At 56.5% G+C, this 15,180-nt stretch overlaps 1 protein-coding gene across 4 annotated transcripts; it reads left to right on the forward strand.

Moving 5' to 3' along the window:
* The first annotated feature begins 1,958 nt into the window (after positions 1-1,958).
* Positions 1,959-14,974, forward strand: WNT10A (Wnt family member 10A). Of its 4 annotated transcripts, none has more exons than XM_054478578.1 (5): positions 1,959-2,107; positions 3,154-3,416; positions 11,026-11,202; positions 11,328-11,405; positions 13,825-14,933. In XM_054478578.1, exons 1-5 carry the CDS (start codon positions 1,995-1,997, stop codon positions 14,316-14,318), a joined length of 1,125 nt encoding a protein of 374 aa, XP_054334553.1. In that variant the 5' UTR covers positions 1,959-1,994; the 3' UTR covers positions 14,319-14,933. The 4 variants fall into 4 exon arrangements, with proteins under 4 accessions (XP_054334553.1, XP_054334554.1, XP_054334552.1 ...); XM_054478579.1 differs by having other exon boundaries at positions 11,349-11,405; XM_054478577.1 differs by having other exon boundaries at positions 11,026-11,405; positions 13,821-14,974.
* Positions 14,975-15,180: the final 206 nt, after the last annotated feature.

Raw genomic sequence — 15,180 nt, forward strand, 5'->3', positions numbered from 1 at the left:
AATAAGGCTCTAGCTGACGCAGTCTGCTTGCTGCCCCTGGCTGTTTTCCTGCAGTCCAGCCAGACTGCTCCCCCCCACTGCCCCACCCCCACCCCCAGCAGCCTCAAGCCCTTAATTCCTGACAGCTGCGGTGGCTGCCGGCAGAGATGAGGGGGAAAGGAGGGGGGAGTATGCCGTCAGCCTGCTGTTGCTCAGGCCGCCCCCACCACCTGACAGTCTGGGGACAAGGAGGGCCCCACCCCCTCCTTCAATTCCCCAGGGATGGGCAATTCCAGGAATGGGCCCTTTTTTGTCTCTGAGCCCAGAGGCTCCCATAGTTTTGTTCCTAAGCCAGCAGGGGCTCTCTTCAGAGAGAGGGGCATGTTTGTGTAAAGGCTTGTGCCCATTTTACAGAGGAGGATGCCAAGGGCACAGGGCAGGAGCAGGATCCACTACCAGGACCCAGGCTAGCACCAGAAACAGAAGGCAGAGCTGCCTTTCCCCTGCCCTCTGGCTCTCAGGCCCTTGCTTGGGCCCAGCACACTTGCACTATATCGAGGAGGGGCCTAGTGTTCAGCTGGGGTGGAGGGACAGGAAGATCTCAGCGAGAAGTAGACCTGAGCCAGGAGGCTGGTATTAGGGAGCTCCTAGAGGACCATGTGCAGGTGGGGCCAGGGAGGGCCAGGACAAGACTGAGAGTATCTGCGGGCACAGGCAGGTAACACTCAGTGTTGGGGCGGCAGCTGCTGCGCTGGGAATCAGGAGAGCTGCGTTCGGTTCTTGGTCTTCCGCTGATTTGCTGTGTGACCTCTTTGAGCCTCGATATTTTCTTGTGAAATAAAGGGGAGCTAAATAAACTATCTCAACGGCCATTTATAGGGTTAAAAGTCTCTCTAACGCCTCCTCCCAGGGCGTGCCACCCAGGGCGCTCCTACGCAAGCATTTTCTGGGGGCCTGACACTGCTGCCTCCCGGGGCTCACTGAGGAGACAAGGTGGTCCCCATGAGCCGCATTCCGCAAAGGGGCAGAGGAGGTCTCCGCGAGCAGGAGGAGCAGGCACCTGTTTAAGGTCACACAGCAAAGGGGAGAAGAAGCCAGAGGCTGCCAAACTCCTCTGCAGGAGCCCACACCTGCCTCACACCAGGCAGGCCTGGGGGAAGTCCCTCCTCTGGCGGAGGAGGCGAAACACAGAGGCCAGCCCCTCCCCTCCAGCGCCTGCAGATGTGTGTGTTGGGGTGGGATGGGGGCGCTCCCCAACAGCTGCGTCTCTGCCAGGCACACACACCTCGCGGTAACACATATCCCCCACACAACCCAGAGCGCTCCACACACAGGCATCTTCCTGTGCACGCGCGCACAGACTCCAACACCTTTCCCTCTCTTGCCCTCAGCAGGGACGCTCCCACCCCCAGTCCCCAGCGGACGCAGTGGCCTCGGGACTCGTACACGCCTCCACGCCCCGCCGCGTGACGTCACGTGGGGTAGAGCCCTGAGACACTAAATGGGGGGGTGGGAGGAGGAAAGGGAAGGCGGCAGAGCTCCCCGAGCCGGGACAGTCACTTACTCTCCAGGCAGTGGGACCCGACACAGACAGCGCCGCCCCCGCCAGCCAGCCTCGCACGCCCTCGGAAGCGCAGGCTCCCGGCGCTGCGCTGGAGGGCTCCCCGGCACCCCAGCCTCCCGTCCCCAGCCCGCTGCACCTCCGGGCCCCCCTTACCCTTGAGAGGCACCGGGAGTTGTCGCGGGGGGGCCTCGGGAAATTCCCCGGACCCCTGTGCCAGGAGGTGCCCGGTTCGCCCGCTCTTCACCCCCCGCCCCCCCCGAGGGCGGTGCCCGGGGGTGCTGCCCCATGGAGCGGGGAGGCGGGCGCCGTCTGCTCCGGGAGCCCTGACCCGAGTCGGAGCTGTGTGTCGCAGCCGCCCCGACCCCCCGCCGATCATGCGCCGGCACCCCTGGCTCTCCAGTCCCACCGGGCTGTGAGCCCCCCACTCCCAGCCCGTCAGGGCCTGCGCGCCATGGGCAGCGCCCACCCTCGCCCCTGGCTGCGGCTCCGACCCCAGCCCCAGCCGCGGCCAGCGCTCTGGGTGCTCCTGTTCTTCCTACTGCTGCTGGCTGCTGCCATGCCCAGGTGAGCCCTCACCTCATGCTCCGCCCTCCTAGAGAGTTGGGACCCCGGGCCGGCAGGGGCCTCTGATGCTCTTGCTGGGGTAGAGGACCCTGGAAGAAGGGAGGGACAGGGTCATAGGAAAGTGCTGGTGCCCAACCAAAGGCAGTGAGCTCCCTCATAGGAGGGGGTTGGACTGGTGACAGGATAAGGGCAGTCCAGGGAGGCGAGGCTGTGCCCAGGAGCATGATGGCAACTAGGAGGGGAGGTGTGTTTGCGGGGGAGCAAGTGCCAGTCTGGAGTTCCTGCCCTGTTGGGGGAATGCAGCCTCACCCCAGGAGTAAGCACAAGCTGCCTCACTCCCTGCAGCTCAGCCCCAGGTAGGGGCAGGGGTTGGGAGGCTGGAAGGGGGTAGCCCAGGTGGGGTCAGTGAGAGACTGCAGCTGCAAGAGCTGTGTGTGTGTGTGTGTGTGTGTGTTCAATCGAGCCCAGGATCCCAGCAAACTGTGTTGGTAAACAGCAGTTTGTATGTGTGCCCATGTGTGCCATGTGAGAGCTCATGGGTCAATGTATGTTAAGATGAACACATGTGTAAATGGGAGTGTCTTTGACTGTGTCTGTGTCTGTAATTGTATCTGATAAAGCGTGCATGTGCGTAAGTGTGCTGGGGTTGGGTTAGTGTGTCCACCACAATGTGTGCAGAAGTGTGTCTATGTGAATGTGACTGGAACATATCTGTGGGAGTGGGCTCCTGGGGAACCCTGTGTGTATGGGCATCTATGCCTGGGGATGTGCATAGGAAATACTGTGGCCACAAGCATGGTGGATGTGTGTGCATTTGCATGTTTACCTGTGCGGGTGTGCAGCTAGCTGAGTGAGTTGCATTGGGCAGGATGATTGTGAGGAGGTCAAGGAGAGAGGAATGTGTAGGAGTGTACTGATGGGCCCAACCTTCAGAAGCAGAGGTTGGAAGAGGGAGTGATTACGGCCTTTGGGACAGAGTGTGTTGTTAGATGGGGCTCTCCTGGTCCCCCCGAAACACATACCCACTCCATCCCATATGTCTGCAGGTCAGCACCCAATGACATTCTGGACCTCCGCCTCCCCCCGGAGCCCGTGCTCAATGCCAACACAGTGTGCCTAACATTGCCAGGCCTGAGCCGGCGGCAGACGGAAGTATGTGTGCGTCACCCTGATGTGGCTGCCTCAGCCATACAGGGCATCCAGATCGCCATCCACGAATGCCAACACCAATTCAGGGACCAGCGCTGGAACTGCTCAAGCCTGGAGACTCGCAACAAGATCCCCTATGAGAGTCCCATCTTCAGCAGAGGTAGCTGCCCCTCACCCCTGCCCCTGCCTGCCCCATCCAGCATCTCCACCTCAGAATCTATTACCAGCCATTTCTAACCCACTGCCTCAAGCTGGCATCCTCCCATCCCCACACGCCCATCTGTTGGCTGTGCTGCTCTCCTTCCTCTTTCTGGTCTCAGGCCATGGAGGCAGAGAAATGGGGCAAATGTGTCTCCAGACTGGGCTGTGTAGGCTGACGGTGGCAGATTCCATGCCTGAGAACTGGACTCCTGGGTCATCCTGCCCTATCACTGACACTGCATATCTCAAACCCAGGAAATATCTGTACCTGTCGCTTGCCTCTACTTACCCTCTACTTAGTAAACCACATTTAGGATGAGGAGCCCATGAGGAAGAACCCAGAATCAGCATGAGGAGGGGTTGAGGACTTTGCCCAATTGTGCAGGTGGAGGCAGCCTGGACAGGTAAAAAGTCTGCCCTTCTGCAGAAGCTCTTCCCAGCGGGGGACACCACCAGCCTGTGTGTCATCCCTGCTGCCTCTGGAAAACCCTCTCTGAATCAGAGGTGCTGGGTGTGTGTGTGCCTGTGTGCAGTGGCTCCTGCCAGCAGTCCTGGTAGTCCTGTCAACTCCTCTTCCCCTAACAGCTCAGAGAAGCCGCAGTCCATTCCCTGTCCTTCCTCCCCGACTTCTGGGTGACCCACCCTGACAATCCCAGAGTGGCTTGGGCTGGGGATGGCAGGAGGTTTTGTCACTCACTTCTGCTCACACCCACCTCCTGGTCTGGTATCCCAGGCCTTGACTCATATCTTTTGGGAAGGATGGGGGCCCTGCCTCTGGGATGGGCCTAGCTGGGTATCTATCTCTCCTCTCAGTGGCTTGTGTGGGACATTGTGGGCACCCTGTAGCCCTAGCTCCTTAGGTCTTGTCCAATTTGCAGTGGAGGTGGAGTGGGAGGGGTACACATACACCTTGTAGCCTTGGGACTTGAGGCTTCTTGGGGAGTCAGGCTGTATCTCAAATTCGGAAAACCCAGAAAGCCGCGGCCCTTCCCTTTTCACCAGGACCCCTGCTTGCATCCCCTGGGCCCCCAAGTCAGGGGCCACCCCAGCCTCCACCAGCCCAGCCCCAGGCCGCCCGCCCCGCCCCGCCCCGCCCCGCCCCGCCCCCGCGCGCTCCCTCCTCCCTCCCCCGCGCGCCCCGGGCGCTGTTTCTACCCGGCCGAGCCCAGCCCGACGCGTGTGGCGGCATGCAGCCGCGAACTAATCCCCGCGGGCCGTGGCAGACGGCTCCCGGCCCCAGCCGCGCCGCTCTCAGAGGGCAACCCCCTCCCTGCCCCGCTCTCCCGCCCCCTCCCGCCCCGCCGCAGCCCGGGCCCCTCCAGCCTTCCAGAAGCTGCTGCCCGGGACCCCCAGGTCCTGCCCAGCTCCGGCCGCACGCTCCTCCCTGTCCCGCCGCCTGCGCGCCGACACGAAGTGACAGGCCTCTGCACCATTCATGCCCCGGCTGGGCCGGGCCGGCGCTCACCGCCGCCGCGCGCCCGCTCCTACCCTCGGGTTTCTAGGTCGCCCGCGCTCCCCGCAGCCGCGTTTCCCTCCGGGGCCCTCGGGTACCCCATGAGGACTCCGTAGCCCTGGCTTTGGTTTCTGCCCGCTGGGGACTGGGATAGGGGCGGAGGTTCTCACTTCTGCCGCTGCGGGTGAGGCAAAGCAAGCTCTGCATCCCTCTCCTCGGCCTTGGTGTCCCCTCTGTCCTCCTGTTCCCTCTAGACCGAGTGAATCCAGGTGCCCTGAGTGGCTCGCTGGGTCAGGCCCGCGCGGCCTGCTGGAGGACCTTGGGGTCTTTGAAGCCTGGGGGAGAGTTCAGAGCGGCAGAACAGCGCAGGGCTGGCTGGGTGCCAGGCGCTCCCGGGTTCACCTGCAGTTTAATAAGCGCGAGGTGAGCTGGGGGGACGGGTGGAGGGGGGAGGTTAGGGCTGGAGGGGGACGACTTGCCGGGGCTAGCCAGGGCAGGGAGGTGCTCAGCATGGGGAGGGAGTGGGACAGTGGCTGGGCACTTTCCCTTGGCCTCAGGACACTGGCCTACCTCTGTGGCTTCCGCTCCCCAGCTCCCTATCAACGCCCCTCATTGCCACACCTCACACCTCATTTCTACCTCTGCTTCTACCTTCTACCTTCTGCCTTCTACTTCTCAGAAGGGACTCTGGGCTTCTGGAAATAAATCTGCCAATCCTCTCCTCCACTGGCCACCACTGCACCCCTGACTCCACCTGCAGGTTCATCCTCCTGGGGGGCAGTCATTTCCCAGTCCATCTTGTCCCATCTTCTGGAGGACTAGACAAATTGGAATCCCGTGAAGCCACTCACGGTGACAACCAGCCCCTGGTCTACTTCCTTCCACCAGGAATCTCCTTTCTTTCCAAGTTATGGGTGTCCATTGTGTGGGGTCAGGTGACCTCCGTTTCCTCCAAGTGGAATATCTGGGTGCTGACCCCTTTTCTGACCCATGTTATCAATGGGTTAGGATCCTCTTAAATGTGGATTCTGCCATGTTTAAACTTCAGACACTGATTGGGTTGGGGTCCTGGGTCCCTTGGGCCTTCTTTAATGCTGTTACTATCATCTAATTGTCCTGACACCTTCTCTGAAATGAGCTGGGCTGGAGGGATGGGGTTTTGATAAAGGGAGGGGGAAGAGGGCTTGAGCATCTGAAGTGGACAAGCCTGAGAAGGTGAGGCATGCAATAGGGCTTTGCCCAGCCAAGGAGAGGGGATGGGGGGTGCTGGAGCCTAGGCCATGGGGGACAGGGACAGGGGCCTCCCGTGGGAATAGAGAGGGTCAGAAAAAGCTGTGGGAGGGCACCAAGCCCATGCTAGCTGCTTCACCTAGTCCAGAAGCAGTAATGACCTTAGTGCCAATGGCACTGGTAGCCCCAGCTTTTTGTGCTAAGAACCTAGATGGTTGGTTCCTGGGCTGGGTACTGGGCAGAACATCTGGTAGAGGGGAGTGAATCACTGTGAGGAACAGAGAACCCCTTCTTCTCTCACTGTGGACATGAGGACAGGAGGGAGATTTGAGGAGGGGGCTGCTGGGAGCTGGGCTCAGCACTGGAGTGAGAGGGGAGGAGAGGTCAGGGAGAGGCTTGATGGAGGGAAATGTGGTAGATTCACACAGCAAGCCCTGGGAACTCCCACACAGTTTAGGTACTGTCTTCCCTAAGGCCCAGACCCATCTGGAATGGATGGAAAGAGAGGGCATGAGGCCCTGCAGCCGTGCTCCCAGCCCAGGGGAAGCCAGCAGTGTGGGTTTCCAGGCTCTGCTCTCCACAGCCCTGGCCCATTTTTCTCCCACCTCGTTTTTACATTTATCCTCTTGGTTTTATGCCTAGGCCTCCAGGGATTGGGGTGGTGCTTAGATGGGGAAACCAAGGCATGGGCACTCATATCCCAGGATCACCTAAGGTTCAATTATTCTAATGATACCCAATTAATTAGCCAACATATACTAAGCACCTGCTGTGTGTAAGGCACTGCTCTACAGCATTTTATCCATGCTTTAGGACCCTCAAACAGTCCCCATGTGGTAGGTCCTATTATTATTATAATTGTACAAATGAAGCTAAGAGAATCTGGATAACTTGCCATTAGTCACAGCTTGAAAGTGAGCCATAGATCTAGGAGTCAAATGCAGGCCAGCTGACTTTAAAGTTTGCACCCAATCCCCTTCTGTACTATCTCCCAAGTTGGAAGGCCAACACTAAGTCCCACTGTGTACCCAGAGAGGTGAGCTGGTGCAATGGGGGAGCATGCCAAGAAAGGAAACTGATATGCATACGTGCGCGCGCGCACACACACACACCAAACACCTACTCCTGTTTTTGCATATGTGTGGCTCCATTCAGTGTCATGCCTAAATGTTCCCACATGCACACTAGTCTCTCTCTCTCTGCCCAGGCACATGAACAATGCACAGATTATTTGCATGGAGAGAATGGAGACCAGACCTCTCCCCTTCCCTCCCTCTTTGACTTGAATGGGTAGGGCTCAAGCTTCTCTAACCCCTTCTAGTTCCCATTGGCTCCTGAATCCTCTCTCCTCCACCCTCCCCTACCCTACAAACCTCCTCCCCCAGCCCCTTCCCAGCCGTTGGCTGCTGTGGCCTGTAGCAGCAGCTGACTCCACTTAGATGCTGGCAGTCCCTGTCCCAGATCAAAGGCAGGGCGGCTAATTGTGTGTCTTAACGAGACGCCCCCCACCGCCCCCCACCACCGCCTCCCTGCTCCGGGCAGCCCAGCTGGCCATGGCCCCACCCGCTCCCCCTCCAGCTGGCCAGATGGCACAGTGCCTGTGTCTGCCCCAGACAGTTGGGGCCAGAACCGAAACTGGGGCCCTGAACAGGAGCTGGGGGCAGACCCAGTGGGCTGGGCTTCTATGAGGCCTGGATACTTGCAGCAGAGGGTGGCCACACAGGCCCTGCCTTGCCACCTCTGCACGTGGCTATGACAGCCGTCAGAGGCCACAGGGTGGTGTAGGGAAGGTGTCTTTAGCTGCATGGGGTAGGGGTGTTCTCTGCAGCAGTGGGGTACATTTCTCCAGTTTCCTCAGGCTTACCCTTAAATGTGACAGGGCCTAGAAGATGGTGGTTGGCCCTGTACACATCCCTGGACCAGCCTCATCCTCTTTCCTGGTGCCATGCACAGACAAGTCAATAGGAACTAGAAACTGAGCTACCTGGGTTTCTTTCTCAGAAGCAGGACTCCCTTGGAGTCACATGTCCTACAACAGAAAGATGCCAGACCTGGGAGCTGGGAGAGCTGGGTCTGGATGCAGCTCCATAACCTCTGTGACCCGTGTTTTCTCCTTTTGCATAATGTGTATGTGTTTGGTAGTGGTGGCAGTGTGTGTGCGTGGGTGATTTCTGAGGCCTGGGCTGCCTCTGGAGGTCTGAGTATTGCCATTGTGTCCTAGGAGCAGGCTGATGACTCCCCGGCAATAAGAGAAGTGCTCGGAGTTCCACAGATAAAAGGCAAGGGATAAATGCAGGGTGTGCTTCCCAGGAGCTTGGTTCCATCCTCCTTCCCGTTAGGTTCCACTTCCCCAGGGCAGTTTCTGCTCCTCTGCAGCTCCTGCTAATTCCCAGCATCCCCATAGAAGGTTCCAGCCCCATCCCCAGCCCCTCTTCTCTGCTCATAGCTGAGCTCCTTATGGAAAAATGTACTGAGATGCCATGAGCTGGAAAGAGAGAGGGACAGTCTGCTTCATAGGCATCTGGTGGACCAAGTGACCTATTCTAAAATGGGTCATGAGCTGCTGGGCTTTGTCCCTGATCAGGGTGAAGCAAAAAACAATGGCCCAAAAAATGCAGCAGGAGTGAGTGAGGTCAGATAGCAGAAAGAACTTCTCAACAATAGCTTATGTTTCAGTAATACTTCCTCGATTAGTAAGGTACTATTCTAAGCACTTTAAAATTACCAATTCATTTAATTCTTGGAACAACAATGAGGCAGATAATAGCTCTATTTTATAGATGAGGAAACTGAGGCACAGGGAGGTTAAATCACTTGGCCAAGGTCACATAGCTATTAGCAGCTAGTAAGTGGAAGAGCCAAGATTTGAAGTAAACTGGTTTCAGGAATTAGTTCTTAACTACTAAACAGTTTGTTCTGTTTCTTTCTGTTATTTTTTGTTTTTTTGTTTTTTGTTTTTGTTTTTGGTTTTTTTTGTTTGTTTTGGCAGGAAGGGGAGGACAGGGCTCTGTGATGCAGTGGATGAGGATTAAGGTGGGATTGGCCTAGGCCTCTGGCTTCTCTTGCTGCCTGCCCTCTCTCTGGTGTGCAGAGGCTGGTCGGAGACTTGTACCAGAACTTGTTCCTAGCTGGTCCATTCTCAGATGCAGAATAAGCAAAAGATAGCTTGCATGTCTGAGAATGGGACCCTCCTTTGCAAGTAGGCCTCCCCCTGCCACAGGTCCAGGTGTTTCCAGAGAATGGCTCAGGTTGGAGCACCAAGAAGGAAGGCAGTGTGGACAAGCCAGTGGCCAGGCCGGCCCAGCCGCGGCCCCCAAGAGTGGCTTGGTCAGGGAAAATCTGTGCCTCCTGAACATCTGGTGGAAGGTATCTGCCTCAGCTTGCCTTTCCTTCTCCATGTTCAACACTACTACATGCCAGACCCCACGCAGGACCCTGGGCTTCCCTCTAGCGTACCTCCAACAGCCTCTGCAGCTGACCTGGGTGGGTCACAGGCAAGGTGGCTGGGTAGCGCCCATTTCTGAGTGGCTTTCAGGGATGTCCTGTGGACAAGGAAGGGGAAGCTCTGGTGACCCATTTCTTTGCCTCTGGAGTCTGGTCATTAGGGAGGATCCTATGCTATGCCTAAGATGGGCACGCACCCAGCAGGCTATCTTGGGGCAGGGAGCATTAGGAGGTGACCATCTCCTCTTACTTACTCTGCTGCCCATTGACATCTCCTAAGGCCTGGAATTTCATCATTGACAATTTATTCTTTTTTTTCCAAAATTGTGTACATTTTATTTTATGAAATATCATTTTATTTATTTATTTATTTATTTATTTATTTATTTATTTATTTCAATAGGTTTTTGGGGAAGAGATGGTGTTTGGTTACATGAATAAGTTCTTTAGTGGTGATTTCTGAGATTTTGGTGCACCCATCACCCAAGCAGTGTACACTGCACCCAATGTGTAGTCTTTGATCTGTCACCTCACACCCACCCTTTCCCCAAGTCCCCAAAGTCCATTGTGTCATTCTTATGCCTTTGCATCCTCATAGCTTAGCTCCCACTTATAAGTGAGAACATACAATGTTTGGTTTTCCATTCCTGAGTTACTTCACTTAAAATAATAGTCTCAAATTCCATCCAGGTTGCTGTGAATGCCATTATTTTGTTCCTTTTTATGGCTGAGGAGTATTCCATGGCATATGTATACTGCAATTTCTTTATCCACTTGTTGGTTGATGGGCATTTGGGCTGGTACCATATTTTTGCAATTACAAATTGTGCTGCTATAAACATGCGTGTGCAAGTATCTTTTTTGTATAATGACTTCTTTTCCTCTGGGTAGATACCCAGTAGTGGGATTACTGGATCAAATGGTAGTTCTACTTTTAGTTCTTTGAGGAATCTCCACACTGTTTTCCATAGTGGTTGTACTAGTTTACATTCCCACCAGCAATATCACTGGCAACGAATTCTTTAGGTTAAATGTTGCCCTCATTCTGTGGGCTTATTTTACAATTGCAGATACCACCGTGAGAGGTAATAGATTAAGTCCCTGATTGTAAAAAGAATGTGTTTACCAGATACTTTCTGCTCTACAGTAGAGATGTAGACACACAAATTCTGAGTTTGCTAAAGGTGATGTTAAAGAACAGGAGAAGGGCATACAAAAAGCAGAGGGCTATTGGGAAGCCTCCCTCCCACCCCACCAGGTTCTGTGTGCAGAAGAACTGGCTTCTGGCATGATTTCTGCCCTTCTTTGACTCTGTGTCCTTGTGCCAGACTCTCCTGCATACTGGGCTTCAGTTTCTCCTTGGAATGATGAGAAAGGTGGGCTGGAGAATGGGGTGTCAAGGCCCCTCCAGAGTCCATGTGTTCTGGGTCTTTAACCACAGGTTTCCGAGAGAGCGCTTTTGCCTACGCCATCGCGGCAGCTGGTGTGGTGCACGCCGTGTCCAATGCGTGTGCCCTGGGCAAACTGAAGGCCTGTGGCTGTGATGCGTCCCGGCGAGGGGACGAGGAGGCCTTCCGAAGGAAGCTGCACCGCTTACAACTGGACGCACTGCAGCGTGGTAAGGGCCTGAGCCATGGGGTCCCGGAACACCCAGCCCTGCCCACAGCCAGCCCAGGCCTGCAGGACTCCTGGGAGTGGGGTGGCTGCAGCCCCGACATGGGCTTCGGGGAACGCTTCTCTAAGGACTTTCTGGACTCCCGGGAGCCTCACAGAGACATCCACGCGAGAATGAGGCTTCACAACAACCGAGTTGGGAGGCAGGTGAGAGCCCCACCCCAGGGTCTGCTTCAAATCTCTTTGTCTAGGGCCTACCCCTTGCCCGGGCCTACCTCTCTTCTGAGGACCACGTTGCTCCCGCATGTCACACCTTGGCAATCTTCTCATTGACCCTGTCTAATTCAACAAACATGCACTGAATATGCACTGTGCACCAGGCACTGGACTAGGCCTGGGGATACAGGGCAGAAACAAGCCCTGTTGCCCTGGATCAGCATTCCACCTGCTGAGCAACCTGCTTCTCCTACTTCCTCGGGTGATCACCCAGGAGAAAGGACAGGGGTGCAGTCAGGACTTCAGGAGTCTAGGCCTGGAGCTCCCATCTGACTCCTCCCCTATAGAGTGAGAAGGTTGAGCTTGATCATCCCTAAGGTTCCCCCCAATGCTAATGTTCCATGATCCAGTGATCTCCTCTCCCAGCCTTTCTGTGAAGTGTAGAATGAGGGATTCCTGCAAAGGAAGGGGTGTAAGTGAAGTTCCTAGGGGCCACTGGGGAACTGTGTTATGGTGCCTTCTTCCTTTATCCTCTGTCCTCAAATGCTCCTACTACCTCAAAGGTCATTCATTAAAAATAAATTAAATACATACACACATACATAAAAAAGCAGCAGAAGAAAGGAAAGTGGTAATAGCCTGCATTTATTGAGTGCTTACTATGTGTTAGGCACTCTCCTGAGCACTTTCCTACATATTAACCTATTTAATCCTTACAACTACCTATGAAGTGGGCACTGTTATTAACCTTATGTTGAGATATGGAAACTGAGGCACGGATTGACCAAGAAGCTTGCCCAAAATGATGCAACTAGTGAGAAGGTGGTCCAGGCAGGATTCATCCCCAGGCAGTTGACCTTTGAGCCTGTGCTCTTTTGTTCTACAGCGTTGAGTCCACATTCTGATGCCCTGTTGGCTCTCATGGTAGCTCAGCACTGTCCTTTCCTGAGCATTCCATCTCCATCATCCCTTCTCTTAACTCTGCCCAGCCTGTTGAGGCCTTTTACCTGGCTTCCTCTCACTCTGGCTGGCACCTTCTCCATCTCACTGTCCTTTCTCTTGGCCTCTTAGCCCACGATGGGTCATCTTCCTGCACAAAGCTGATTCAGCAATTCCCATCTTGACTTAGAGGCGGGGTAAACTGAGGCACACACCCTTGGGTCTTGTCCAGCTCCCACCCAGCCTGCCCTGTACAGCTCTTTTCCCAAGCTTCACCGCCATCCCAGCCCATACCAACGGTGCCTCCTCCTCCTCCTCCTCGTTAAACTGGTTAATTAATGGCTGCTGCCCGTGGGAAGCAGATGTTCTGGAGCTGTTGGCCTGGGGAGGCATTGGTCTGGTTCCCACGTGGTGCTGACAGCACAGGCTGCGCATGCACGCTGTGGAGCCCTTTCAGACCTCGAGGGGAAGGCGCCCTCTCTTATGGCCCTACTGCCCAAGTTTAAGGGCCCTGGATCATTGCCGTCCCTGTCTCAGGGTGTGTTTTCGGAGTGGACTGAGGGAAAGGAAGGGATGTGGCCAACTTCTTACGGGGTTTCTGGTGAAAATGTCAAAGGGTTCTTAGTGAGGAGACTCTAGAGCAGGTTGTGAGCTGGGTTGGGGGCGGCTAGGTTGCGTTCCCATAACCACCTCCCTTGGAGGCCTGAGAGCTTCTCCACTTTCACTGAGCAGGAGAGCCTGGCTCTCTCCGGTTCCGTTCTGTATTCAGGTAGAGCTTTGGCCCCTGCTGGCGCTGACTTTTCCTAGGAGGAACCAGGGGTCTCAGCATAGTGCAGAATGAGCCCCAGGCAGCATAATCGGGGGCAGTTTCCCCAGCACTTGTCCCCCTCCTTTGGCTCTCTACAAAGAGATGTAGGGGGAGCGGGAGGGAGAAGGACTGAGAGGGGGACCAAGGCTTTCTGAAACTCACTGAACGCCCCCCACCCACCCCACCACACACACACACATACAAACACACACACACACACACACACACACACACACACACACACACAGAGCCTGGAGCGAGATACAGCGGGGCCAGCACCCTCCTGCTCCTGGCCCCTACCCCAGGGGTGGCAGGAGAGGGAATTTCCCTGCCTATTTGGGATCCCCCTTCAGGAAGCAAGAGCCTCCAGCCCCAAGGGCCCCCTGCAGCTGCTGGAAAGGCGGGCAGGAGAGGAGGGGAGCCGGAAGGTGGGAATTCCCCCGGGGCCTGGCCTGGCGGGAGGTGGGTGGGAGAGGCAGAGGCAGAAGAGCAAGTACAGAAGTTCTTCTGACTGCCTGGTTGTGGGACCCTCGCTCCGGGCCTCAGCGTTTGCCTCTGTATAATGGGGGGTGGGTTTCAGAAGCAGGCCAGGCTAAGCGCTGGGAGGAGGGGAGTGGGGCTGGGCGCCGTGTCACCCCTCACGGTGCCTCCCTCCGCAGGCAGTGATGGAGAACATGCGGCGGAAGTGTAAGTGCCACGGCACGTCAGGCAGCTGCCAGCTCAAGACGTGCTGGCAGGTGACGCCCGAGTTCCGCACCGTGGGGGCGCTGCTGCGCAGCCGCTTCCACCGCGCCACGCTCATCCGGCCGCACAACCGCAACAGCGGCCAGCTGGAGCCGGGCCCAGCGGGGGCACCCTCGCCGGCTCCGGGCGCTCCCGGGCCGCGCCGACGGGCCAGCCCCGCCGACCTGGTCTACTTCGAAAAGTCGCCCGACTTCTGCGAGCGCGAGCCGCGCCTGGACTCGGCGGGCACCGTGGGCCGCCTGTGCAACAAGAGCAGCGCCGGCTCGGATGGCTGCGGCAGCATGTGCTGCGGCCGTGGCCACAACATCCTGCGCCAGACGCGCAGCGAGCGCTGCCACTGCCGCTTCCACTGGTGCTGCTTCGTGGTCTGCGAAGAGTGCCGCATCACCGAGTGGGTCAGCGTCTGCAAGTGAGCGGCCCGGGGTCCCCTGGGCCCTGATAGAGGTCCCTTCCTGGAGCCTGGCCCTCTGAGGCTTACGGTCTTGGCAAGGCAGCATCGCCTTGGCTCTTGAGAGAAGAGATTGGACCACATGATCTTATAGGAACCCCTCAGCTCTGAGGTCTGTGATCGCCGGACAGTCCAAGGCCTGTCTGAACCCCACCACTCACTTCTGTGGGCTCTAGGACTGACTGGGTTCTTCCTCCCTCCCCCAAGCCCAGACAGTTCAGTTGGGCTGGGGGTTGCTCCACACCCTAAAACAAGCCTCAGCCAGGCAACCCCTCAGTCTGTCTCCATCCTTTCACCCCTTCCCTGGAGATGGGAGGTGGGGAATGAATGGAAGCTGACGGGCAGACAGAGGAGGATTAAAAAAAGAAATAGACATAACTGAGCTGAAGTAATTCCATAAAGGGCCCAGACAGCCTCCCCCACCATTCCCCTCATCATTCATTTAACAAATATTTATTTTGCACTCTCTTTGCGGCACTCTGGGGGTGGTGGGGTGCGTGGGGGTGGCAATGCGAGGCACTGGGGCCACAGATGTGAGTAAGCGAGACACAACACTTGTCCTCTTGGAGGTTACATTCTTGCTGGGGGGAGGCATGGGCAATAAACAAGTAAATATACAAACAAGGTCATTTCAGACAATGCTGCGTGCAGGCTGCTGGGTGTAGGGGGATTTATGGGGAGTGGGGCTCCTCAGACAAAGCCACTGTTTTTTCAGGGAAGGCCTCTGTGAGTTGTGATACCCATGCTGGGACCTGCACCATAAGCCATGCAAAGAGTATGGGGTAAGGGCATTCCAGGCAGAGGCCATGTGAAGGCAGAAAGTGTGA

The sequence above is a fragment of the Pongo pygmaeus genome, chromosome 11 (genome assembly GCF_028885625.2).
Source record: "Pongo pygmaeus isolate AG05252 chromosome 11, NHGRI_mPonPyg2-v2.0_pri, whole genome shotgun sequence".
Lineage (NCBI taxonomy): Eukaryota > Metazoa > Chordata > Mammalia > Primates > Hominidae > Pongo > Pongo pygmaeus.

Excerpts from the sequence above, each read along its gene's own strand:
- WNT10A (XM_054478577.1), top strand. The coding sequence starts at position 1,995 with ATGGGCAGCGCCCACCCTCGCCCCTGGCTGCGGCTCCGACCCCAGCCC. Across the intron at positions 2,108-3,153 it reads CTGGCTGCTGCCATGCCCAG|GTCAGCACCCAATGACATTC; the intron begins GTGAGCCCTCAC and ends ATATGTCTGCAG. Across the intron at positions 11,406-13,820 it reads ACAACCGAGTTGGGAGGCAG|GCAGTGATGGAGAACATGCG; the intron begins GTGAGAGCCCCA and ends CTCCCTCCGCAG.